We start from the raw sequence: 25178 nt of genomic DNA on the forward strand, positions 1-25178 counted from the left end.
AACCAAACCTGAAATGTAACATTTGGGCCATATACAGTATGTCAAGAAATATGACGATCCTAGAAAGGCCTCCAAGCCTCTTATCACTTTTGTGAGCTAAGAAAAAGGTCAACTCCTCTTCTATGTCCTTCACTTCTTTTCTCACCGGCCTAATAATTCATCGAGCTTCTCTCTTTCAGCAGGAAGGAGAGAGCGGGGTCAAGTTGAGGTGCTCCGTTAGCACCTGCCTATTATGCGCAGGCTGTGTGTGTGTCCTCATGCAGTGTGTTTGAAAGACTGACTTTGTGTGGGGTGTTTGAGTGTACGTGTGATAGCGAGAGAGAGAGAGGGAGAGAGAGGGCTCAGATTCCCTCCCCTTGTTCCAGTCCTTCTCCAGCTTGACTTCCAGCTGCTGTCACATTCCTCTACACGTCGCAATTGGCCGAGGCTGCCTGTTTTTTTTTTTTTTTTACTTTTGTGTATATTTGCCGTGCGTGCTTGTGTGTGTGTGTAAGCATGATCTAGGATGGAAAGTCTTTTACAGGTCGCCCATGCTACAAAGGGAATGTTTCTGCTGTCAAGGAAAGGACTATAATTGCAGCGGGAGTTTTGGGGGATCCGCGACGTTGAATCTGGATCATCCAGCGGCTGGATTGTGTTCTGCATGATGACGGAAGTGGCCTGTCCAGCTTTATTCATGGTCGGTGCCTTTTTCGTACGCACGTCTATTTTCTTTCCGCAATCAGCTCAGGAATTGACAACATTTGCACCCAAGTTGGGCGTTTAAATTGAGCAGCGTGATTCTCACGCGGAGGAATGCAAGCAAAAGCAAATATATCCAACGTAACAAGTTATAGAAGATGAACGTGGGTTACAATCTTTTCTAAGGATACAAAACCTCTTCTGCAAGATCATCAGTGACTACAGCAAATCTATTGGGCCGTATCCGCGATATATATGAACATACCATAAGCTTAGGTTGGACAAGGAACCGTATTTGCACATTTGCTCAGAACTGCCGCTGACCTTTGACCGTTTCGAGACCTCGGGTGCCTGTGTTGCTGCTGCTTCATTTGATTCTAGTGATTATTTGGCTTCGTACTGGACCTGTACTTTGAAGCGGTGACCCCAAAAGGTTGTCGCAGTCTTGCTCGAGGAGGAGATGGTCCTGTCTGTAATTTTATGGTTGGTTGCATGACAGATAGAAAACATCTGCTTTATGTTAAGGGCACATCGGAAGCATGGACTGTATATAAAATGGGTTGCACATCTCGCGGTGATTTGCTGTGTCCGTATTCTGAAATTGTCCCTTGACCTACCGACAGGCCTAATGAAGTACCGACAAACCTTGAATGCACGCGGCAGTCACTCTGGTGGAATGGAGGAAGAAAAGCACGCGGGATAGTTGTTGTCGTTAGAACGAAAAAACTAAATACACAATTTTCGAAATCAACACGGGGTTTTTGTGACTGCTAGAGAGCCTTATTTTCTGCTCTCAATCGATTCCGGTCTTGTTGCGAGCGAAAGGGAGTGTGCCGTGATGACGAAGGGGAGGGCGAGAAGACCCTTTTTGCGCCAAGGGAGTCGCTGGGAGAGGGGACTCCATATTACGCAGTATCTGTGAGACAATGATGGCTTTGTCAGGTGGGAGGAGGAGAGGGTGATGCTGGAATGCAAGGGGGGGGGGGGGCTTGGGAGAAACGGAAGGATCAAGAAATGCAAGCGAGATCAAATGCTGTTGTTCATTTCGCAGGTCAGAAGGAGCTGCGCTGTTGCTCCATTCAGAGAAATCCTACGACAGCGGCTCAAACGTTGCCGTCCTTGCTGCCCGGTATGACTAAATTGACATTAATGCAAGACAATCGTTTGAGCCTTTGTTGTAGAGGAGCTATTGGATTTGTCAGGGCTTGGCGTTATTGACTCAGTCTTTCCAGTGTGCCCCTGTAAATGTTTTTTTGTGAATATATTTTGTTCCGTACACCCTGCTTCTCCTGCCTCCCCGCTTTTTCGGTCCTCTCCCATCACACTGTAAGAGCGCGTTGACACCTAAAATTTGCAGCCGGAGCCAAAAAGATTTGACCCGATCAGTTTTAGTCCTTTTGGCATGTGAGCCAGACGCTTGGAAAGCCTCCAATGTATAGTTTTGGGATGAAAGAAAGTATGAAGATGAGAGGCTCCGCTTTGGCACACCACAGTGCCCGGACTCAACTAGAGCAGAACAAGAGTGCGGCAAACGTGTCTGCGCCTGCCTGCAGTCGGGAGTTCACCTGGTGCAACAACAAAGAAAACGTTTTGTGAAGGACGAAGGAAGACGAAAAGAACAAAAGGAGAAGGTAGCACGCTTTCATTCCTGAAGAGGTCTGCCTTAAGAATGTTTTTACTTGACTCGAGCGGACGTGCCATCTTCTGCCGTTTGCTTTGGCTACAGGGATCGGAAGCAAAGTGGGATGTGAAGCCAATAATCTTCATTTCAACAAAAGGAGCCCATGCGGGATTCTATCTGTGGATCTTTCTATCTTATACAAACGGGCCCCGAAAGGGCAAATGGGTTTGGGTGTGCGAAAAGCCAACGAGGAGGGTGTTCAAGCAGCGTAGGAAACAACCTCAGTGAGGAAGTTGGCAATGAATTCGGGGAAGTGGTCCGGAGTCAACTTTGATATGCCTTTCCTGAGACGGTGATCCGCCGTGCTCGGGAAACCGTTGCAGAAGAAGAAAAAAAAAAGCCCACTTGCCTCTCAATCATGCAGCTTATCAAAAGTCTAATTGTGGGATTGCATGTCGTAAGAAGGGCGTTCAAACAAAAGAGGACGATTTTTTTTCCCCCTGCTCGAATCATCTGATCTTTAAATCTGATCTCCAATTTCAATTCCACAAACTCGATAGGAAGAACAAAATTTCTACAGGAATAAATCTCGATGCCTTCATTTATGATGTAGGTGGGCAAACGCAAACGAAAATCACTTTAAATAAGAACAAGAATTGATTGTCATTCGAACAGGTACAATGAAAACAAAGTGGTCTCCTACGCTCGAGATTCACGTCACATTCATTTTTTTCAAACAAACACAAAGCACAACCCGACCAGTGACACTCCCTAACCATAAACTTGCAAGGACATTATTCGCAGCTCTCCCCACTGTGTGTGCGTGTGCGTCTGTGTGTGTGTCTGTGCACGTTTGTTTGTGAGCGCAATGTATATTTATCTGCATGCTTGTTTTGCTCTTAAGTGGTTTTCCCCTTGGAAGACTTTGACTCAAAAGCGTTTCTCTTATGTGCCAGCTGAGTACGTTGTGATAAACGTTGCCCGTTTATCACAGCCGCCCATTTATGACCGCGGCCCTCCGTCGTACCCTTTGAAGCGAAATGTGCGTGTTTTGACCTCGTCTGACCTGATCTCAATCTCTGTTGCAGGACTCCGAGATGATGTCACAACCAGAGTCAGATCAGATTCCTCCAGTTGAGCACGAGGTGATTTGATTCATGCGCTTTAAAATGCCAAATACCCTTACTTGGTGTCTAAAGGTCCACATGGTGTCAAGGTGTCCTTACTTTGTGACTACATTTCTGGGCTTTTATCACCGCTTGACACCCTGCCCTTGTTTTAGTATTTGTTTTACTCTTTTAACTTTGTTCTTGTAGAATTATTTGTCAATGATCTTTGGTCTCAAAGGGTTCAAATGTCCTCACTCGGTGTGATGATGTCACCGCAGTGCCTGTCGGCCCAATCCAGTCTATTTACTTGATTGTGCAATTTACTTTTGCAATTGTAAATGTTTGCAGTCGGCACCCCTGGATCTGATTGACACAGGGAAGGGTCTCAAGGTCCAAACGGCCACCCCTCATCTGGTTAGCCTGGGTAGCGGCAGACTAAGTGTGGCCATTACCTTGCTGCCACTCAAAGAAGGTAACGCGCAAGGGAATGTCCTACGGTAGAATCGCGTCCTCGAAATTGTTGCATTCTACATTTTGATGCATGCAGCTTAGTTCTTCGCAGCACTGATTCTCTACGTGGTGCTTTTTGGTTTTTGGGTCGAAAGTTCTTTTGGAACAGCTGATGGCGACAATGAGTCACAGCATCAAGCGATTACAAACTGGAAATAGAGCAATGGAGAATTACCAAGTCGAGTACTTTTGAGTTTTGGGGTGTCTACCGCCCTCTACAGTGCGTATCTGTATTTGTCTGCATCGTAAAGTACAGTACAGTACAGAATCTATATTATTGCAGATGAGCGGTGGCTTTTTCAAACGGATTAATAAATTCTTAATGTTCAAGGCGTGACCCGCATAGGGCGAGAAGATGCCCCAATTCCTCAAGATATCACCATCCAGGGTCCTGGAATCGAAGCCGAACACTGCCTCATCTTCAATGAAGGTCCGTTTTCTTTCCTTGAATGACTTCTAATTCTTGAGCGTCTTAAAATATTCCAGACAAAATTACAAACAGGAGGAAAATTGGATAATTAGTTGAATGAGTGGGCGGAATTGGACTAGAACTATACGGACTAATCGGATTCATTTTTCCCTGTTGTCAGTACGACTGCGGTTCACAGAGAATCGTGTCTTCATGTTTCGTAAAAACATTTTCTATTTACTGGTCCACGCTCTTGTGATGTTTACTCATCTCCTTCCCCCCTCAGGCGGTGTCGTTACCCTGGATCCCCGTGGTCACCTGTGCAGTCTCGATGGGGTTCAGGTCACGGTGCCGACCCCGCTCACACAGGGTAAGCCTCACTTGAACAAAAGAAAAAGACATTTGTTTTGATGGACACGACACGGCGGACCCGCTATAATAAAACAATCGCGAGATGTCACCAAGTCAAAACTGTAACTGACTGTGCATCAAAGTAAAAGTCTATTGCTTTTTCGGGTTGTGTGTGCGCACGCGTGTGTGTATGTATGTGTTTGAGATACCAACACGGCAACCTAAAAGTGACAGCAATGAGGGAAAGTGTAAAGACAACCGTAGAACTGGAAATCTAATTTATTTTGACATAGGAGTGTGTGTGTGTGTGTGAGTGCATGTGTGTATGTGTGTGTGGGCGGTGGTCATCTGGGGTTTGGTTATCCAGCATTCCTTTCCATGTGTGCATGATTTATACATGCATGAATTCTTGTAAGTTTGTACGCTCCATATATCTTTGTGAGTGCGTGTGCACAAGTAAGGATGTTCTCATGAACGTTGGTCGCGGTACCGGCACTTTGCATTACGTACCTCTGGTTTAGCTTAATTCATAATGGTTTGGAACTAGCTGCTCCAATGACTCACATGTTCCAGCAACTGGAGATCATTGCAGTATCTTTCGACTCAGATAGATCTGCGACTAATTTAGGCCTACTTTAGTGAAGTAGTTACACTTTAATTGTGTAACATGTTTGTGTGTCATTTTGGGTTAAATATTAACAAGCCTATCTCTTTTCTTGCATGCCTCGCCGATTCAAATATTGACCTTGTTTTATCTACAACAGGAGGCATTGTGAAAAAGTCACAGAAGACAAAACTTTTGAAATTAAAAAATATATATATACATAACAATAAGTAGAACGAGAGCAGCAGTGCTCTCGTTGAGTTAAGACACCCGCAAGACACTGGAGATGTCGAGGAAGTGATCTGTGCCATATTTGGGATTGACCTGGATTACCTTCACTCCAAAATTTATTGAAACAACCAGAAGTCACTTGAAAACTAGTCATGTGCTCTTGCTGCTTAACACCATGAGTCACCGCAACAATGAAACAATTCAAGCAAAACTAGACATGAAAAACTTTTAATTCTAACCATCATTAAAAAAAAAAAAAGAATTGGTGCCACATTAGTGCCAAAAGGGTTTATACAATGTTTTTGCGACATTTGTTTAGGCTATATTTGTTTTGAAAATCTAATGCAACATTGGTTTTTATTTAAGTGCATATTAAGTTAAAAGTTAGTCATTGTTTGCTTGTTTGTTTATTTTATTTTATGTATTTACTTGCATTTGATCATCATTAAGCTGCCCTCATTCGAATGGTGGGCTTTTTATCCAATTTCCCAAATCAAGCTCAGTTTGAATTGGGTGAATATTCTTGAAATAAGCACCTCCAAGCCGTTTTGGATGAGTAACGTTCACGTAGGGAGCAGCAAAGAGAAAACAAAAGTCGATAGACAAAAGAAGTATGGCGGGGGGCGGGGCTCGAGCAATCTTCGAACATACCAACTACCAACGGTTGCGGTGTTATATTTCCTTTCCAAGTAATTATTATGAAATGACGCACATGACTTTTGTTTACCTTTGATAGTCTCTTCGAAATCGAGCGATCATTTTGACCATTCTCTGAACGCGGTTGCCGCACAAACTCACCTAGCGCACCCCTTTTCTTAATGTGATTGGTACAGTCCACATCTGGATGTAAATCAGTGTGAAGTTTATTCTTCACGCGGAGTCAAAGATGAGTCAGTAACGAAAAGGATGAGCGAAGCAAATAGCAGCATGTAAACTAACAAGAGTGAGGATCATCCTTTTTTTTTGTTGCGCGTTCTTCGGGCATACGTGTTTTGGCATGCCTCCCCTCGCTGTGAAAAGCTCAAAGAAAGACATTTTCTTCCGTCGTCACTGAATGGGACTCGAACGGTTAGTACCGGGGTTTATGAGCTAACAAATACTAGCTTGTAACATTCATATAAAAAAAGTGTGGAGATGTTTTTTCCTTTGAAAGGGAGTACCATCTTTTGACTGGTCGTGTATATTGATCAAGTTGCTGCTTGGCTCGCCTGTTTTGTTCTGTTCTCCACCTGTATGTACGTTAAAAATAGTTTACCTTGCACCCACTTACCTTCAGGTTCTGCACGTACCTAAAATAATAGGTTTGATTACCGATTACTTTCTCTGTTTGCTTTTGTCTGTCCTAAGCACGCATGGTCAATTGTGTGCACTATATGACCATCTGTTGACCTTTTTTTGTGATGAATTGACTACTCTGAGCAGCCAGAAGAAGTGAAGTCGTTTACCAGCTGATGGCATCGATTTTCTTTTTCTCGGAGAATAAGTCACTACAGCAAGTTGCCTGCAATTGAATCGTCTTGTAATAGTCGCAGCTGTCTGCATCTGATGGATCGATTTTCTTTTTGATAAGGTGCGTGTGCGTGTGCGTGTGAAAGACTGACCGACCGACTGAGTCAATCAACACGGACTCCCTTTGTGCCCCGCTGATTTTAACCAAACAGAGAAACACTTGAGAGTTTCCTCGCCTGTAACATTGGGAGAAGAAGTGTAATTTAGTACATCTAGAGTTGAAGAAATTGAGTCCAGACTCGACTCAAAGACGGCTACATCTGCATCCTCAAAGACTCTGAGGTTGGACTTTGTAGTTGGCAAGCTTTAATTATCTGCATGAAGATCGTTCCAGACTGTGGCCGAGTTGAACTGTTCAGCATGGGAAATACGTGTCACTAAACAACAAATAAGATGGTTCACAACATTTTGTGTGATCTGCTGTGTTTAAAACAAAAACCAAAAAGAACTTGATGATGGCAACCATCAATCTGTTCTTGAGCAAATGGTTCCAATTAAAAACCAAAAAAATTGAATTGCTTAATCAAGAGAGTCATACAAGTATTGACTATCATGTTTATTTGTGTCTTCGGGGAAGACCAAGTGGAGAGCAGTGATGTGTCGTGTGGACAAAACTCTTGCTTGCATTTTAACAGATGGCACGCGGCGAGGTTTCTTGAGAGTCGCAAATTTGAAGGTGACAAGAGCAGACTGCAGGCGAGGTGCGCACGCACGTGTCTTTGTTATTGCTCGTATGCTCAGGCTACTCGGAGTCGCAGCGTGCCCACTGATGTCTGGCGAGTACAAACGCATGTCGTTCGATCTTGTTGGGAGAATGTTGGCTCTTCCCAAAGATCAGCGTCTTTTTGATGCCACTTTCTCACAATGTGCACGCAACACTCCAAACGGCGTTGATGTAAGGGCTGCGTAGTCTCAACATTTCACGTGTGTGGCCGCGCTGCCTCGCGCAGAGAAATTACAGCTTGAAGGTGCAAGGCGCTGCTTTCTGGCACCCGCGAGGCGGCCGTGACCTATTCCTTCAAATTAGGTTGCTAAAGCTGCCGAGAGCAGAAAAATTGCACAAAGAGCGAAGATTGAAAGGAGGAGTTTGGTCGCTCCCCCACAATTCAGTCTTTTTTCCATTTGTCCTCTCACCATCCTTCTCCTGCCTCCGAGGTTTGCTATGACCTCAGGTCCAAGGAATCTGCTTGCCCACCGACTGTAATGGAGTTATTCGCTGGGATCGTTTTCCCTCTTGAGATTCCCTCCTGCTTTTATGCTTGGTTCAATTTTCTCACATTTTAACTGAAAACTAGTTTTGAAACGGTTTTTTCCCCCCTTTAAAAGGTAAACCTTCAAAACGGGTAGGGGAGACCGGGCCTTGTTTTGCCACATTGCTAAATTGTCACGTTGCAATTCCAGTCGCCACCAGAGGGCGCAACTAAAAAGGGGGATACTAGTTTCCTTCATTTATCCGGTCACGGGTCATGTCGCGTTTGAGAAGAGGATAGCAGTTGATGAGCGCCAATCAACCCATTTTGCACAGCCCAAAGGATAATAAAAAAAGTTTGTACTATATACTGTAAAACTCTGCAGCCACGCCACGTGATCACATGAGCGCACCATGACGGACGGCAAAAGATGATGACTGCCGAATTGAAGTGGACACAGAACGGCGCGATTGTAGACCGGAATGTACGTCCCCGTTCAGAAAGTCTGAGGTGTTGACGCAAAACAATTGTCAGCTCGAACTTTGAGTCGCTGCGTCGTCGTCCTTTTGACGGATTGTCAGAAAGGAACTTTATTCTCTTGTCCTTTCTCTTTGGAAGTATTTGGACAGCTGTGACCGCCTGTGTGCATTACCGAGGTCCTGACCCTGATGTGTTGTTTAATACTTGGCCCCCTCCGCCTAATTGATGGCCAGAGCAAACACTGCGGTCTGGAATGGCCAACTGTGAAGAAATATCCCCGCACGAAGGCTATATCCTGCTTTTCAGGATCCACATGTATAATATTAGTGTCTTGCTGCCTCTAATTTGACCTTGTGTGTGTGTGTTCCTGCCTCAGGTTATTCCCTGTGTCTCGGTAAGTCCTACTTCTTCCGGTTCAACCATCCCGAGGAGGCAAGCAGAATGAAGAGCATGCTCCCACAAAAGAGCCCCGTCTCCGCCCTGGCATACAATACAGGTACACAGAAACACAATACAGTCTCTTTTTTTTTCTTTTTTTTCCTGCCCTGATATTTGATACGAGTTTTCTTTGCTTCTCCACTCAGTCTTTTTTTTTTTTTTTAATCTGCTGCCACGTATGCTCCTCTTTCCACCCCCCTTTTCAACTGCTCTGCTCTTCAGAACATCTGTCTCCACACACAATCCGAGCCTGTGTACGAGCTTGCATTGTCGGTTGCCACGCAGGTGTGTGAGATTTGGAATGCGGTGGGGGTGGCAAAAAAATGCTGAAGGGGAGCCAAGGGGTCGGTGGATGGAAGCTCACACTCGTATATTATTCCAAATACACAATCTCATCGTCAAGCATGCTTGAATTTAAAGCATATTGGATTTGTGCGTGCGTGTATGTGTGTGTGTGTTCCCCATCGGTTTCCATGGTGATACAGCTGGACCGCACAGTCTTCTTGGTGATTGAGCGAGCTGTGAAGATGATGTGTGTGTGTGCGTGCGCGATCGCACCTCAGAGCTTACTTAACCTTTTACATTGATCATTTTAAAATGTCTCCCAACTTCATTGTCTTGCATAGTTTGGATGTTCTCAATAAACTGTCCTGTGGAAAATCCCTCATGGTCAAAGAAATGGCAAAGCATTTTAGTAATGTGTCTAGTGACCGAAGAACTGAAAGTTGAGCTTCCTGCGACAGAGCAGGAGATAAGCGATTGTTCTCACACAAAGGAAAAGGGAGAAAGAAAGGGAGTCGATCCATTCCAGACCTACGGTATAAATCTGCCCATTTATGGACTTACAAAACTTAACGTGCCTGTGTGTGTGTGTGCACGTGTGAAGTGGGATCTCACCATCCCTCTCATTTTCTGCCACATTGCTCTCCACCACGTAAGGTTTGCCATTCTCTCACGCAGCCTTGGAGTCATTCAAGTCGCTCGACCAGTCACGAGCACAGCGGAACTCAACAAGAGCGCATTCCCACTCGAAAAACCCAGTTGTATACTCTTTGCTTCCATATATGTGGTACACGCATGCTCTTTTCTCTCAAATGGAGCCACTGTTGTTGTTTGGTTGTACCACGTTTTTTTTTTTATGTGTGGTTTATCAAACACTGGGTGGTCTGAAAGAGCGAGACCACTGTGTAATGGCTCCTTTTCCACATCAGGCCACAGCTAAATAGAAATGTGCAGGTTTCCACCCAGCTGGTAGGTGAGACGGAATAAATAAAGAACGTGCTAATCTCAGCAATGTAAGTCAGACCAACGGGTTCAGGTCACATTTCGCGGGAAGTGGCCCCCCAAAAAAAGATGAATCAGAAATAACTCAAAAAAACAACAAAAAAATGAGATGTTAGGAATTACACCACCACTGCAACCGTCCTCTCCCTCAACACGGAAACGGTTAAAAGTGGAAGACTTTCTGAAGAGCGGGGGTGGGGGGTGGGGGGGGACTGTTGAGAATGTCCCCAAAATACATTGTGGTCTTTTTCATTTGAAAACCTATGCGGGGAACTCAAGTCAAGTCAAGCACCACTTGGAGCTGGCTGTTTTCTTAGGTGCTGTGTACTTGCACGCATGCGGGTGGACACTATGGGACTTTGAAACGCGCGCACACACACACACACACACATACACAACGAGACATGGAATGTGATGCATGATGTCCATGTGCAGAACAGTCGAGGTAAGCTGCAAAGGTGAGATAAATTGTTCGCATCGCCGACATCTTTCTCATACTTGTCAGGTTTGCGCTTGTATATTTACGCAATAATAATCATCCGGCCGTTTTTCTTCCAGACTATCTGAAGTTCAGCAGCGATTATAGCCGCGCTGTGGTCGGCGGGACCGGCAGCACACGGGGCATGCGCTCGGCCTCCGAGCTGCGCGATTTGATGGACACCCTGCAGCGCAAGAAGAAAGCGCTGGAAAACAGCCTGAGGGCCAACGGCAATAGCGACCCGTCGTACTTGGGCGTGACGCAGGTCAGCTGCCGTTGAGCGCCGCCGCAGCGGCGGCGGTCGTCCGGGCTTGAGCGCCGCCGCGTCTGTCAGGTTAGCTGGGCAGGTCCTCTGTGATGACCCCTCCCTCTCTTTTCTCTCTTCTAGTCTCCGCCCACCACACCCATCATGTCGCTCTCCTCGTCATCAGCCTACCAGGATCAGGCGCGACGTTTCTACGGTGCGGATCGTCCCCCCGCGTCGACGAAATCCGCGCCCCCTCCTTCCCCGTCTCGACGTTCGGACCACTCCTCTCTGCTCTCGCGTTCCTCCATCGCTCGCAACTCGGCCGCCGGCGAGAGCCGACGTCTCCACAACTCGGGCTCTTCGCCGTTATTGTCAACGTGGCACAGCAGGGGCTCGTCGACGTCTGCGTCTGCCGGTGATAGCTTACTGCTTTCTCTTCCTCCCGCCTCTTCGTCATCCCGCCCGCCATCGAACGGGGGCGCCGTCAGCATGCCTTCGAGCCCCCGCCTCGGGCGACGCAGCTACGGCAACCAAGAAGCCGCGCCGAGCGGTCGAACGAGGAAATATTCCGCCGGTTCTCTCAATGCTCCGGTGGGAATCGGGCACAGCCGCTCGCTGCCTCGCCTGTGCCCGTCCCCGTCGCCCCGAGACAACAACAATGGCGTCCTGACGTTATCCACCTTGCAGCCGCATCGCTCCGATACTCACAAACTGAGCAAGGACCATCACAACAACAACTTGAACGCCAGGCTCGACCTCAACCACAACTCCAGTAACTCCAGCCGGCAGCTCTCAAATAGGAACGGGGTCCATACCGCGAGTCAAGGGGAGGGCCTCGTGTCTATCTCGCTCTCCTCCCTCAAGCTGCCCTCCTGCAACGGCGTCACTTCCTCCGCCGCATCCCCGCCTGACCTCACGATCCCATCCAAGGCGGGAGGGTCGTCGTCGCCTCGCGTGGCCAAGAAACTCAGCCTGACTTCCGCGAGCTCGGCGGGCTCCGTCGGCTCCGCGAGCACCGGCGCCCCTGAACTAGGGCTGCCGTTCGGGGAAAGGGCGAAACCTTGGGCGGACCCGGAACCGACCCTTGGCTTCGGACGCAGCGAGAGTAGGTCGTCGTTCGGGAAAGCGGGAGTGACCCCGCCGGGTGGCTTTAGGGAAAGACGGGGGAGCATCAGCTCATTGAATGGGAAGGAGGAACTGAGTGGCTACCATCATCATCAAAAGGAGGAGCGACTCCGCGAGCAGGAGGTGGAGAGACTGGTGAGTCGCAAGCACGCTTTCTTATCGTCCAACACACTTTACAAATGGCAAAACGGCAGTCAAACGGCGAGTGAGCAACGGCTGCAATCTCCACTAGGCGTTGTGCCGCTTCACTCGAAAACGTCCTTCTCAGGCGCGCCCCGCTCCCCCGGGCCTCTCGACACACGCGTTGGTTGAGGCCGACCTCAAGACCGCGTCTGGCGCGAAGCCAATCCTAACGGGACTATTTTTAACCTTTCACTTTGCTCGACTGCATACTTGCGTGTGTGACATACGCGCGGATGTCAATCGCGCGCTGGGCCGCCGGAGTGCGGTTTGGGCCCCGGAGAAAGTCGGTCAGATGTGGGCTCGCGAAGCCACGAAAATGAAAGGGCAGAGTCAAAAGAGCAGCAGGTGGATAAACACGCCGACGCGCAACGTCGAACTGGCCGCAGAATTCCACTCAGCCTTGCTCCTAATTATCTCTCTGACATTGACCGCAAGGCTCGGCGAAAGTATCCACGTTGCTGCCTGACAGGATGGCGATGAGCCATCGTCGCTTTTTCAATTCCAACTTGCTTGTTTGAAACTCTTCTCCAAAGAGTAGAACGGCTTCATTTCAACCCAGTGCGCCGCTGGAGTGCAGCGGGTGAAGGGCAGCGCCGGTGTATTATTCCCCCATCTAGTGGGCACAAAATTCAACTTCGGCCGTCGAGTGGACGGGCTTCTTTCTCGACAACAATTGGGGAAAAGAAGGCTTTTGCTCTTTCACATGAAAAGCGTAACGCGAATCAAGACTGGCATCTTTTTGATTCGTTTGTCGCTGCCGGCATCTGGTGTTCTTTTTCTTCCCCGTCTTTTCTTTCTGGCATTCCCTCCTTGCGTGCTCCCCCCTCCCTTTTTAACCGCCGATGACTATAAAAGGCCCCATTGGAGTAGAACAAGGTGACAAAGTGAAACGCGTTTCTGCTCGACACCAAAAATATGATGCTAACATCGGCTCTGACAAGATTACGATTCAGTCCCCTTTTTTTTTTTTCCTGGAACACGATTCCCTTTAGTGTGCATTGTTCTCCTGGTGGCATTTCCTGTGCTCTTGTGCACTGTTTAGAAGAGCATAGTTGACAGCTGCCCACCTCCTCATTAACTTGCACTCTCTCTCTCTCTCTCCCTCTTGCTGTTGCTCTTTCTCACACACGCGCACGCAGAGATCCTAACACCTCTGACCCACATTCCTTTTCTACGTCTTTCCCGTTCTAATATGACTTGATCTTGCCGGTGCTTTAAATTCTCCCTCCCCTTTGCTGAAGTCAAGCCCGCAGCACACACCCCGTAATCTGTCGCCGTGCCTCAGCCGCACTCAACGGTGGCAACGAAAAGCTTTCGCTCAAAGGGAATGTCAGTCGGGGGGAAATACGCTCTGCAAAGAATGCAAACCGCCTCGGCGACTTGATGGGAGAAGGCGCATTTTGGAACAATCACGGGCGTTTTATTCCTCCGCAATGCTTCCACAGGTAGTGTAAAAAAGGGATTGATTTTCAAGAGTCATTTAACGCTTGTTAGAAACGAGTGCCTCAATCCTGAGATCGTTGCACTGATGGATGGTTGACTCTGTTTATATTTCTGTGCTTTGCGTATGTTTCTGTATCATGGCGAGAGTCGGTCCTTTCTAAGCTCCCCCACGTAGTTTTAAAAGCAGCACTTGGGTCACATTTAACCATCATTCTCCGGCACACGGCACGTGTGCGTTCTCCCTCCAGGAACGGCAGCGTCTCGAGACCATCTTGTCCCTGTGCTCGGAGCTCGACCAGGATGGCGGCGGCTCGCTTACAAATCCAGCGACCGCTGTGGCAGACCTCCAAAAGATCAACCAGGAGCTGCAGAAGCTCCAGCTGAATGACGATGACGACGACGACGACGACACGGCCTCGCTTTTCTATGGCTCCTCGCTCCTTAACGGACTTATTCCGGAGAACGGCTACTCCGATGCAGACCCGGCGGTCCGACAGAGGCGCAGTAGTTGCACTCGAGACAGCGGGGCAGAATCGCCGGCCGTCAGTCTGCGCAGCTTCGCCCCATCGCCCTCGCCTCGGATAAACGAGGTAAAAATCAAATGTGTCGGAATCCCGACCAATAGAGCGTTCGCCGGATTAGTTACCGAAACGAAGCGTTTCATCTCAACTTTTCTTTGGGACGGTTTGGTGATGTCAGGGCACGTGTCGTGCAAACGCGGTGTGCGTTCAAAGCATCGGGAATGTGCCAAAAAGCGATTCGGCTTAATCCTCAGCCTCCTTGCAACGGAAGGCAAATGCCACCTTGCGCAATCGTCGTCCGCCATCGTGTAGGAAAGCGACGTAAGAACGCAGGAGGCGGCGCACCTTCGGCTTCTGTCGGCTTCTTTCGAGATTAATCGGTCTCCACGCGAAAATCTGTTGAGACTTCTTTCTGGCACACGAGAGACGAACCCACCCTTTCAATAAGCATCAACAACATTCATCTAACCCGCCAGCAGATGCGAGATATTTACAGCTCATTTATTAGGTTAGAGCGGGTTAAGTGTCCCGCTTGGTGTTTAGGCTCCATTTGTTTGTTGGAGAAGAGAACCTCAATATCGCTCACCAATGACGAAAACATGCTCTCGCTTATGAGAAAAGCTGACGTCAAAGAGCTAGAAGAGCTCGCGCTGCTTGCTTTCATTCCCGCGTTGCCAACAGGAAATGCGAACAGCTCATTTGCTTTCGATGACCGTTCATTTTCCAAAAATGCGGCCAGATATGGCGCCGTGACCGACGACAACGTGTGACGACCTCATGCCGAGCCCTTCCAAATGATTGTTGGAAGAACAATTTGATGGCCCGAATAGCAATCGGGAAACGGCGGTTTGCGTCTTATCGGCGTGACCCCGCCGCATGTGCATTTCGCCGCGCCTTATCGGCGGCTCTATCGCTGCCTGCGATGTGTTGATTGCGCCATCAGGCACGCGACGATGCGGTCCACCGCTTTGGACAGGAAGCCGGGCCCTCGCAGGAGGAAATGAGGAGAGTGGAGGGGGAGAGGATTCGAGTCTTAAACAACATGGAGCAGCTTGAGCAGAAAATTAAAGAGCTGGACAACCAGATGGAGGAGTCTGCCCGAGAGGTTTGGACTTTTTCTTGTACTCACCATGAGGGCCGGAATTCTACTTTGAAAGTTTGTCGAATATCGACATTGTGGAGAAAAGCACCGGTCGGTGTATTAAGACCCTCAAAGCCGACAATCTGTTTCGTCGCAGTGATGCGTCTTTTGCTCAGGTGGAGGTAGAGCGAGCTCTCGTCGAGGCGGAGCGGGAGTCCGAGTTAGCTGCCCTCCGGCGGGAAAAAGAGGCCCTGGATACACTTGGCAACAAGATCGCTGACATGGAGGCCAAATCTCAGCATGAAAAAGACAAGGTATTCATTCCCATTCTACGCTTAACCGGAGAGTACAGCTCATCGTTCCGTCACAACCGAAAGACAAGCGAAGGTGTCGTTTTCGATGCCAGATTTTCATGTCGCGTAGCCGGTGGGGGCGGTGCTGCATTGCGACATGGCAAACGGACGGTGTGAGAGTAGCTCCACACCGTGTGCTCGTCAAAGACACGCCGACAGTTTGAGGTCATGCCACGGTGCTAATCCTTCTCATGCTGTCTCCGATCCAAATATAAAGATGCTAATCGTGCCCCCGGGGAGGGGGGGGGGTAGAGCGCTCACCAAGCCATCGTAACTCGTGCCCACACACACACACACTGCTGCGTGGTCATTGTGGGCGCGTGCCAATCTGCGTACGGAGCGCCGGCGTTGCCAACAAGGTGCGACTTGGAAGAGGATTAAAGGATGACATTTTGGACCCTGTCCGCAATTGCCCCCCCCCCCGAGTAAACTTTGATGGATGAAGGGAAAGTCAGACTCAATGAGAATGAGATCACAATTTGGCTTCAGAGGAGGTAGAGCCCACCGAGTGCCTTGACGGGCTTTGGGTGCCTGTGGATGTTAAAATGAATAACGTTGTGCGAGTTCTCCCTCACCTGAGCCATTCCGTACCCTCGCCCTCTCCGCACTCCCCCATCAGCCCTTTTCATCACCCCAGACTTACTTATTACCTCTCCATCCTCACAGTAGATGATAATTCCGCCGCCAATCCTTCCTGTTTCCCTTCCGAAACGCTCAGCTCGTCACCTCGGTAACTAACAACGTCTCCCCCAGTCCCACTAACGCCGCCATCCTCTCTGTGTCCTCTGTGTGTGTGTGTGTGTGTGTGTGTGTGTGTGTGTGTGTGTGTGTGTGTGTGTGTGTGTGTGTGTGTGTGTGTGTGTGTGTGTGTGTGTGTGTGTGTGTGTGTGTGTGTGCGTGTTACTCACCTGTGCGTCATCCACTTTGTGCGTGGCACGCATTTGTGTGGCGTCGCCACGCACATGTGTATGTATCAGGCGTGCGAGTTGCTGCAGGCAGAAAAGGGCAGAGTAGAGAGATTGGCTCAGATTGTGTATGAGCAGCGCTCCCAGCTGGACAGCTGCCCCGAGGCCACCAAGGAGCCCCTGCGGGAGCAGCTAGCCAGGGTCAGTACACGCACTCAACACCCACTGCTCGCACATACATCAACATGACTTTGTCAGACACTGGACCCCCGCAGACGAGGGCAAAGTGGGGGTCACGCCAATCTAACACGAGGTGTCGATATGTGATTGAAAAGTGGGTGCCTTGTACTGTCTTGTTGTCTGTGGTTTTGTTGCGAGACCATTTCATTCAGTCCGCCTTGTAATTCCAAAGAGGAAGAAAAAAAAAGATATCAACAAATGAGTATTTACAGCAGGTACGTCTTGGTAAGTAGGGTCAGTGAACGAGTGCCAAGAGAAAGAAGAACCCGGGCGGGTGGGGGGGGGCTTAATTTGTTACGAGGTGCCGCCGGCAATGATGAAAATGCATTCACCAACATACCCAAGTACTATCGTGTCTTATTATGAACTCATTTAACCAAATGAGATGTAATCGCAATAGACGGTAGTTCCGTACCATCGCTACAATGACAAACATTTGCAATATTGATCATTGATCAGACCGATTTTTGTGCGTGCGTGTGTGTGTGTCTCAGGACTGCGAAGTACTTGAGACAGAAACGAAGCGCTTTGAGGACCTGGAGTTCCAGCAGCTGGAGAGAGAGAGCAGGCAGGACGAGGAGAAGGAGACCCAGACACAAGAACTTCTCAGAGAAATCGCCGACTATCAACGGAGCACCGTGACCCGCAAGGTTCCGACGCATCGGCAGTTTGGGCGCTCCTGATCCATTCGTTTGACGACGACCTCTTTACCAAGTGTTTTCTTTTTCCAGGAGCGACTGTCGATTCTGAAGAAGCAGGAGGCAGACATTACTCAACAGGCTGAGCGAGAGAAAGAAAGCTTCCTGAAGGAGAGGAGCAATCTCGAAGTCATGTTACAACGGGTAAGGCTTAAACATCGTTCACAATTATGTCCCCCCCCCCGAATGGCGTACTTTGAATAAATACGTGAGGAGTTCAAACGCAAAGCTTGCCAGCTCCATTTTTTTTTCCCAAGCAGGGGACTCCCCGCTAATTGAAGTGAATGAATCCGAAGCAATTTACGGACTCGTTTGGGTGCTTGACGAGGTTTGCCTTGAATGCTTTGCACGCTCACATGTTTTATATTGCCCAGGAGAAAGAAAATCTTGCGCCTCTCGATCGAAAATATGCTGACCTTACCGGTGGCCAAACCTACACCCTAAGGGAGGTGGGTGCGATTGACACACACACACACACACACACACACACATACAGTCCACGAAAAATGATTCCAGGAGGCCAAAGTGATGGGGGTGGTCCTGTTATGTGATGGTGGCTGGGCTTTCCTCTTGTGCTTGCCTGCTAGGACGCAGCCGCCCCGACTCATGCGGGTCAGTCATTTGGCGGCAATTTCCGGGACACCTTTGTCACAACTTGTCTGCCAGTCAACTTGTGTGACCTCCCGCCTCCTCTTGTTTCCTCTCTTTTTCTCAAGAATACTGAGGTACTGTCTTCATTTAGCTTTTCATTTCTTCTCTGCTCTTTGCTCAAGGTCTCCTAGTCGATGGATCGATTGAATTAAGCAGCTCTCTCGCGCTCCCTCTCTCTCTGTATTAATATTGTCAGAATGGCTTTTTGGACTGGATGTTATGCCTCATCCCCCCGCTCTCTCCGTGTGATACAAGGGCTACGTCACTGTCAGTGAACTCAATGAGCTCTACTCACAGTTTGACGGGGACCCTGAACAGGCCCAAATCCCCAGCCCGACTCATGAGTGCGAAACAAAGCTCTCCCACGATGGCATCGGAGAGGATGAGGTGCGTGTTGCTGTGGCGCTTCATTAATACGAGTTCACTCGGGAGTTTTGCTTTCTCGTAATTTCCCCTCCTCCTGTTTTTTCAGTTCTCTGATGATATTTCTCCTCTTTCCAAAGCTCTGTCACTCTTCCGCTTCTTCCTCCTCTTCCAATCTAAATCCGTGCCCCGCCTCCAAAACAACCTCTGTGCACTGGCCAGAGAACATGGTGACATATCGAGAGCTATCCCCTCTCCCTGACTCCCCCCCGCCCCCACTTCCTGCCAAAAAGATCCATCCGCGACACAGGCAGGTAACTTTTGTGTGCGCCGCTGCTAAATTGCGTTCCAGACCGATCTATACGTTTTTGTCTCATGAGTTTGTACATGCTGGCGGAATTGGTGAGATTCCAGAGTGTTATTTTCTTTCATGATATTTTTGGTGCAATGATTGAGCTGTGCCTTACAGTTTCAGAATCCCGTCCAAATGTACTTCACTCTCGTGTTTTCTGAAAAGGATAGCGCAGGTCTAAAAATGATGGCGGGGTATGTAAACTGAGGAGCTCAAACGTGCCCCACTGGTGGTGTCCATTTCATGATTCATTTGACAGTATTTTAATTGCCCATTGCAGTTGATCTCTCTCTGAGCGAGAAGGCAAGACGGTACAGCAGGCCCCGTGCGCTTATTGGAAATCACTCAAACGGATGCGCCATTTTTTATACAACCACAAGATGACACCAAAGTGAACATTTGACGAACGTGAGGTTGAAAGTTGACGAAGCTCCTTCATGTGTGTCGTTTCTATCGAATCAGCATTTCCGGCTGCTGGAGGAGAGGAAGCGCTCTGACAAAGATGGCGGGCCTCATCTCAGTGACACGTTACCCAGGAAGAAAGCGACATCCGCCACGATGCCCCAGTACTCCAGTGCAACACTTGGACGGAGTTTCCCAACGCAGGTGGGCTCACCTGAGTGTCAAACTTGTACAGCAGTCGGAAAGTCAATGTTAAGATTCAAATTTGCCTCAAGACTGAGAGTACAACTCTGTCAAAGTCTTTTGTGGATTTGCTCTCAGGCCCATCCACCGTTGGTACAGAGCACGAGCTGTGGCAGCATTCTTCCCAGAATTCTCTCCTTATCCAGCAAGGAAACGGAAAGCAGACGCCTGCAAAAAGGTGCGTTGACACGCAAATACAAAGTTGCATGTAATTCAAGGGCCGTTTGAAAAATTCCTTTGACTCTTGTTTTATATACTATATATACACACACACACACACACACAGGGTCTCGCTGTGGTTTCAAATGGATATTTGTCTGCAGCGACAACTTCCTCTTGATACGCTAGCATAGCCCAAATTGCTCTTCAAGCCATGTCAAAGGTTTTCTGGGACCGTGTGCGATTCTCTCTGCATTTGTGTGGTCCCTCTGTCCCTTTGGTCTCTTGATCTGGCACATCAGATGGGTGGGGTCTGCTATTAGTGGCAGATACGATCGGCTTGTGTGTTTGGCTCTTCTTCCTGTAGCCAGAGGCTGAGCTCTGGAGTTTGAAACGTTGCCGTTATTTCTGCCCATCGTCCTCAGTAGTCGCACCTTTTTATTTTTCGGCGTTTTTAGCATCTCCTGTGTGCGCTGCTATTTTATAACCGGATGTTCTTGAAGGAATTGCGCTTCAACAGTCAGGATTGTTGGTGAATGATTGAATGTATCGGATTATCGGTCACGCTGGCGGGACTTAGCCATACCAAACCAACGCCGGCTGGGCAAACTGTTCTCCAAGAGGGGGTGACACAGACGGGTACAATTCTCATCACACTGAATGCAAGTTGTGCGCTCAAGCCTAATGTTGTTTTGGCCGCTTGTCTTTTGCGTCAAGGTCATCCGAGCTCTCGAGCGTCATCCCAGACGAACGTCTACCTCGACGCCTTCGACTACCGTGACAACCAAGCCTTTGACACAATGAGCGTGGATAGCAGCGACTCCATTGAAACAAGCATCTCTGCATGCTCTCCTGACAACATCTCCAGGTCAGTTCATGGCGTGCGTGCAGCCTGGCTTGGTTTTTTTTTTTCTCACATTTTTACAAATGCCTAAAATACAATGACACCTCCACACCACCCAAAAAAAAAAAAAATCACAAAAATTATTCTTCATTTAGAATGAACAAAGTCGCAAACAAACCAATTAAAAGTTAATGTAAAGAGTGCGTGAGCAACTGTACATTCTTTAGGGCACTCTTGATTAAAGTTAGCCGCTTCAGGTTACGCAAGGGTGTGTGTGTGTGTGTGTGTGTGTGTGTGTGTGTGTGTGTGTGTGTGTGTGTGTGTGTGTGCGTGTACATACTCATGGTCAACCCCCACCCCGGGTCGATGAACACAACATGCGAGTGTGATTTGGGCTCCAGTCCCCCAATCTGGACGAAAACCATGTGTGCTCTCGTTTCCCTCCTTTTTGTTCTCAAATTCATTTCAAATGTTGAACCTCCCGCCTCCCCTTGTTCCACGAGATAGATTCTGCACATATTTAAGCTGTTAGCGGACTGAACGGCTTGTATTGCAGTGCTGAGGCACCGTATGTCCTCCTATTGAAGGCTCCTGACTTAGTTCCTGAAAGTCTGTTTGACTTGTACTTTTTTTTTTGTTTTTGAAGTAGAAGATGAATGTGGCTTTGTAGTACGGGTTTACAGTGACAATGAGTGTGATTCCTTGTCGTCGACCAAGGTAAGCCAATGAAATGTGGGTGTCTGTATGTGTTGCGGTTGAAGTCATCACTAACCTTACAATTAGCGGAAAATATGTTGTCTGTATACAAGGTGTCCAGCATAACGATATTGGTGGACGTGTATATCGAATCGGCATTCGGCAAGGTGTTTGTTACGTCTTGAATTTGTATCGGGAAACTCTGGATTCCAGGACATGACCTTACGAGTGACCATTTTCCTCCTTTGTGTGTTTTGTCTCCTCATGTCTTGGCTGCAAAATTCTTCTTCAGGCCTTTCCCTTGTTGCTGACATCACTCCCTCCGCTTCCTGCCCCAATTTGTTTACACAGTCTTAATGCGCAGCATTTATCGGAGCGCTGATGTGACATCATCCGTTTCCCTTCTGGATAAGAGAGAATATGTGTGCCTTTTTCAGTCACGCGCGGTCTCATTCGCGAACTACATACAGTGTATGTCCAAAAGAATGAATACCTGTCGATAAGGTCGAATTTCAACAACGAACTCCCCCAAAAAGCGTTTTGTGTGTTCCAGTGCGAGTACTTCAAATGTAGCCAAGTTAGAGGAGATGGAGCGTCTGCTGAGAGAAGCCCAGGCAGAAAAGAACCGACTCCTTGAGCACAAGGTGATAAGAGCGATTGTGTGGAGATGCGTGTACGCGCTGGCCGCAACAATCCGATTGGCAAATTTACAAGCGCGAGAATGGTGCCGTATCTCGTTGCATGTGAAACGTCCCAGCAAGAGGGCGGGGGGTCACTTTCCCCTTCCCTTTGCGCTTGACCGTAGTCGTACAGTGTAAAGTGATTTACTGCTGGACCCTCAGGAGCGAGAGATGGAAATTCGAAAGCAAGCGCTGGATGAGGAGAAGAAGAGGCGGGAGGAACTGGAGAAGTTGCTCCAGGAGGAGACCAGCAGGCGGCAGAAGCTCATCGACCGGGAGGTGAAACTACGAGAGAAGCAGCGAGTGCAGGTGAGAGGCTCAATTGTAGCTCACGCTCGAGCCGCACGGGTCACGGCCGCTCCACTCGACGCCGCTCAACGGGCCGCGCCCCGCCCCGCCTGTCCAAGCCGTGCGGATTGAGTCACGGATACGACAGGACTTGAGAAACGGATTCGACAAAAAATTCCAACGCGAGGCATTATTTATATAAGCCGCGTAACATTTTTGCGATCTTCGTCAAAACATCACCATCGTTTGTCGTTGAGTAAAGGCCACCTGGCACTTTTCCATCCTTTGTTCCAGTCCCGACCGCTCACACGCTACCTACCGGTGCGAAAGGACGATTTTGACCTGCGGGCTCACATCGAGTCGGCGGGCCACAGCGCCGACACGTGCTTCCACTTGTCCATCTCTGAAAAGACATGCAGAGGCTACCTGATCAAGATGGGTGGCAAAATCAAGACCTGGAAAAAGCGCTGGTTCGTCTTTGACCGCAATCGACGGACGCTCTCCTACTATGCGGGTTGGAATTCATCTTCATTTGGCCGTTTTCTTTGATGGTGTCTTTCAATGCCGTCATTTCGCATCAGGTATAATTTGCGATGTGATATTTGTGTAGACAAACACGAAGCCAAGCTGAAAGGCGTGATCTACTTCCAAGCCATTGAAGAAGTGTATTATGACCACCTGAAGAATGCACATAAGGTACCCGTGTTCGCATTTGTGTGTCCATGTCGGGGGATCGCGTCCCCTTCTCATGTGAGTCGTGTTGTTTCACAAAGATTTTCTTTGTGTTACTCTAGAGCCCCAACCCCTCCCTCACCTTCAGCGTCAAGACTCACGACAGGGTTTACTACATGGTGGCCCCTTCCCCTGAAGCCATGAGGATCTGGATGGACGTCATCGTTACAGGCGCTGAAGGATACACGCAATTCATGTTGTAGCCAAGCGGAATGAGCATCTCAAAACGCCTTGGTGGCTTTTTCGGGGGGGGGGGGCGATCTCTGGCCATCGCGACCTTGTCCAAGTGTCACCAGTCGGTCAATGAGGAAACATTGTTACACGCAGGTAGCCAAGCGCAATGCGAGTGGCAGCCTATTTTGAAGACTATGTTGTTATTTTAGTAGGGCAACATGTAGCGAGCTATCTGCTCGACCCGGACAACTATCTGACAGCACCTCCGATTTACCTGTTACTTACATTTAACGAGCCTCGTTACTAAAGGACAAACACAAAGGAGAACAATCGAAGACTTTTTCGTCTTACTGTGCAGTCTATCCGACACTACCTCTTTTTCATGTCGGGCTTAAATACCGAAGAAGCAAGCACACCGCATTCGTAACCGTCTCATCACGGACTCAGAAAATGACACTTGGAGTGAGAATGTCATCTTTTAAATATTGCATGTACATTGCGACTTTTTCCGCAAAGCCCGATCGTTTGGCTTTGTACTCTTTTTCCCTCAGGTTTTAGTCATGCGCATGCATGCGTCCTGTTTGTCATGGAAACGTGTGATCCAAAGGGACTTGTTTTGTGTCTGCGCGCGCTCTCATAAACGGCGTTCATGCAGCTCACGGTGCTTCCCAAGTACCGATCGACACAAACGACGCAGACGCAGTTTTCACGCCGGCGCCCAGGATGAAAAAAAGACTGATACCTCAAAGCCAGAAGTGATTTTAAAAGTACAGTTGCAGTCACTGATCAGCATTCGGATTCTCTCTGTGCCTAAAAGGATGGATGGCTTTTTGTTTATGCATAGACGGCAGTCTATATTTTTCATAACACTGTTTCTGTAAACTCTGTGCCAAATTGCCTCTGCTGACAAAACATAATTGTGGCAGGTTTAAGGTGCCCGGAGGAGCGAGGCATAAGGGGGAATATAAAGAGGGACATATATGAACCGGCGTACCTGCTGCTGAATATTGCGCTTTAGTACACTTGCTTTTATTTGGATTAATTTAATGGTGTTTTGTTTTTTTATACAGCGCACTCGCTTTAGAGCTCAATATCTAACAGCTTGTCATTGCAAATTTCTCCATTGTGAGACGATAAAAGGTTTTGTTATCTTATCTAGCCCTGAGCAATATCGGTGCATCGATGTCAAACTTTTTCGTGGAATTCTTGACCAAAGTTCACGTCCGTGTTGTATGATCCATGTCAAGTTCATTATTTCTTTGCCGTGCCTTTTTGGATGACAATGTTTGCTTGTCAGTTCCAAGCACAAATCAGCGCTCCCGTCACTTTGTGCAGTGACGACATTGTCACCCTTTGAAAAGAAGGGCCAAAGTTGTATTTTTGGCCCGAAACATCTCAGGATGCCGGGGGGAAACGGAGCCTTGATTTCTACCTCTGAAATGACATTTTGAAGAAATACAATCAGGATTTGATTCCGTTTTTCGTGTTTCCTGAAAGAAAGAAAAAAAACTACTTTGGCCTTTATTTTAGGAAGGTGGCGATGTCTTTGCATGGTTGTGAATTTTTATATAAATAATAAACACCTCGTTTTCTTCTTCACGATTTTAGTGTTGACTTATGGTGGATGTTTTCAACGCAGCTTTCAACGTCCGTTCTGCAACAAAGTCGTGCTGTTGCATCACCACGTACATACCGCAATAGTTTAAACAAAAAAAAAAGAAAGCGTTTCGAGCTTGGAAATCGACGTGGACTGCAATCTCCCAAACTTCCCGATGGCCACCGCGCCCCTGCGTGACACAAATACAGTATTACAATCATTTGTGTTCATACAAAGAACACCTCATTGGCATTTAGTATGTTGACGTAACTCATTATTGCACCGGCTGTTTACTACTGTACGTTT

The 25178-nt window shown here is 48.2% G+C and overlaps 1 protein-coding gene across 6 annotated transcripts; it reads left to right on the forward strand.

The window, feature by feature from the left end:
• Nucleotides 1-322: 322 nt before the first annotated feature.
• Nucleotides 323-24877, forward strand: phldb2b (pleckstrin homology-like domain, family B, member 2b). 6 transcript variants are annotated; one of them, XM_086101694.1, is made up of 24 exons: nucleotides 337-679; nucleotides 1733-1810; nucleotides 3391-3447; nucleotides 3760-3883; nucleotides 4253-4351; nucleotides 4617-4700; nucleotides 9072-9191; nucleotides 10976-11160; nucleotides 11284-12402; nucleotides 14142-14483; nucleotides 15358-15519; nucleotides 15672-15809; nucleotides 16826-16954; nucleotides 17488-17643; nucleotides 17725-17835; nucleotides 18066-18140; nucleotides 19520-19663; nucleotides 19781-19880; nucleotides 20579-20729; nucleotides 21955-22045; nucleotides 22244-22390; nucleotides 22664-22883; nucleotides 22980-23065; nucleotides 23164-24877. In XM_086101694.1, the coding sequence occupies exons 1-24, from the start codon at nucleotides 644-646 to the stop codon at nucleotides 23302-23304; spliced, it is 4095 nt and encodes a 1364-aa protein (XP_085957820.1). In that variant the 5' UTR covers nucleotides 337-643; the 3' UTR covers nucleotides 23305-24877. The 6 variants fall into 6 exon arrangements, with proteins under 6 accessions (XP_085957825.1, XP_085957821.1, XP_085957820.1 ...); XM_086101695.1 differs by lacking the exon at nucleotides 18066-18140 and having other exon boundaries at nucleotides 336-679; XM_086101697.1 differs by lacking the exon at nucleotides 16826-16954 and having other exon boundaries at nucleotides 338-679.
• The last annotated feature ends 301 nt before the right edge of the window (nucleotides 24878-25178 follow it).

This window comes from Hippocampus guttulatus, chromosome 21 (assembly GCF_054856545.1).
Source record: "Hippocampus guttulatus isolate MCC_2025c chromosome 21, RoL_Hgut_1.0, whole genome shotgun sequence".
Taxonomy (NCBI): Eukaryota; Metazoa; Chordata; class Actinopteri; order Syngnathiformes; family Syngnathidae; genus Hippocampus; species Hippocampus guttulatus.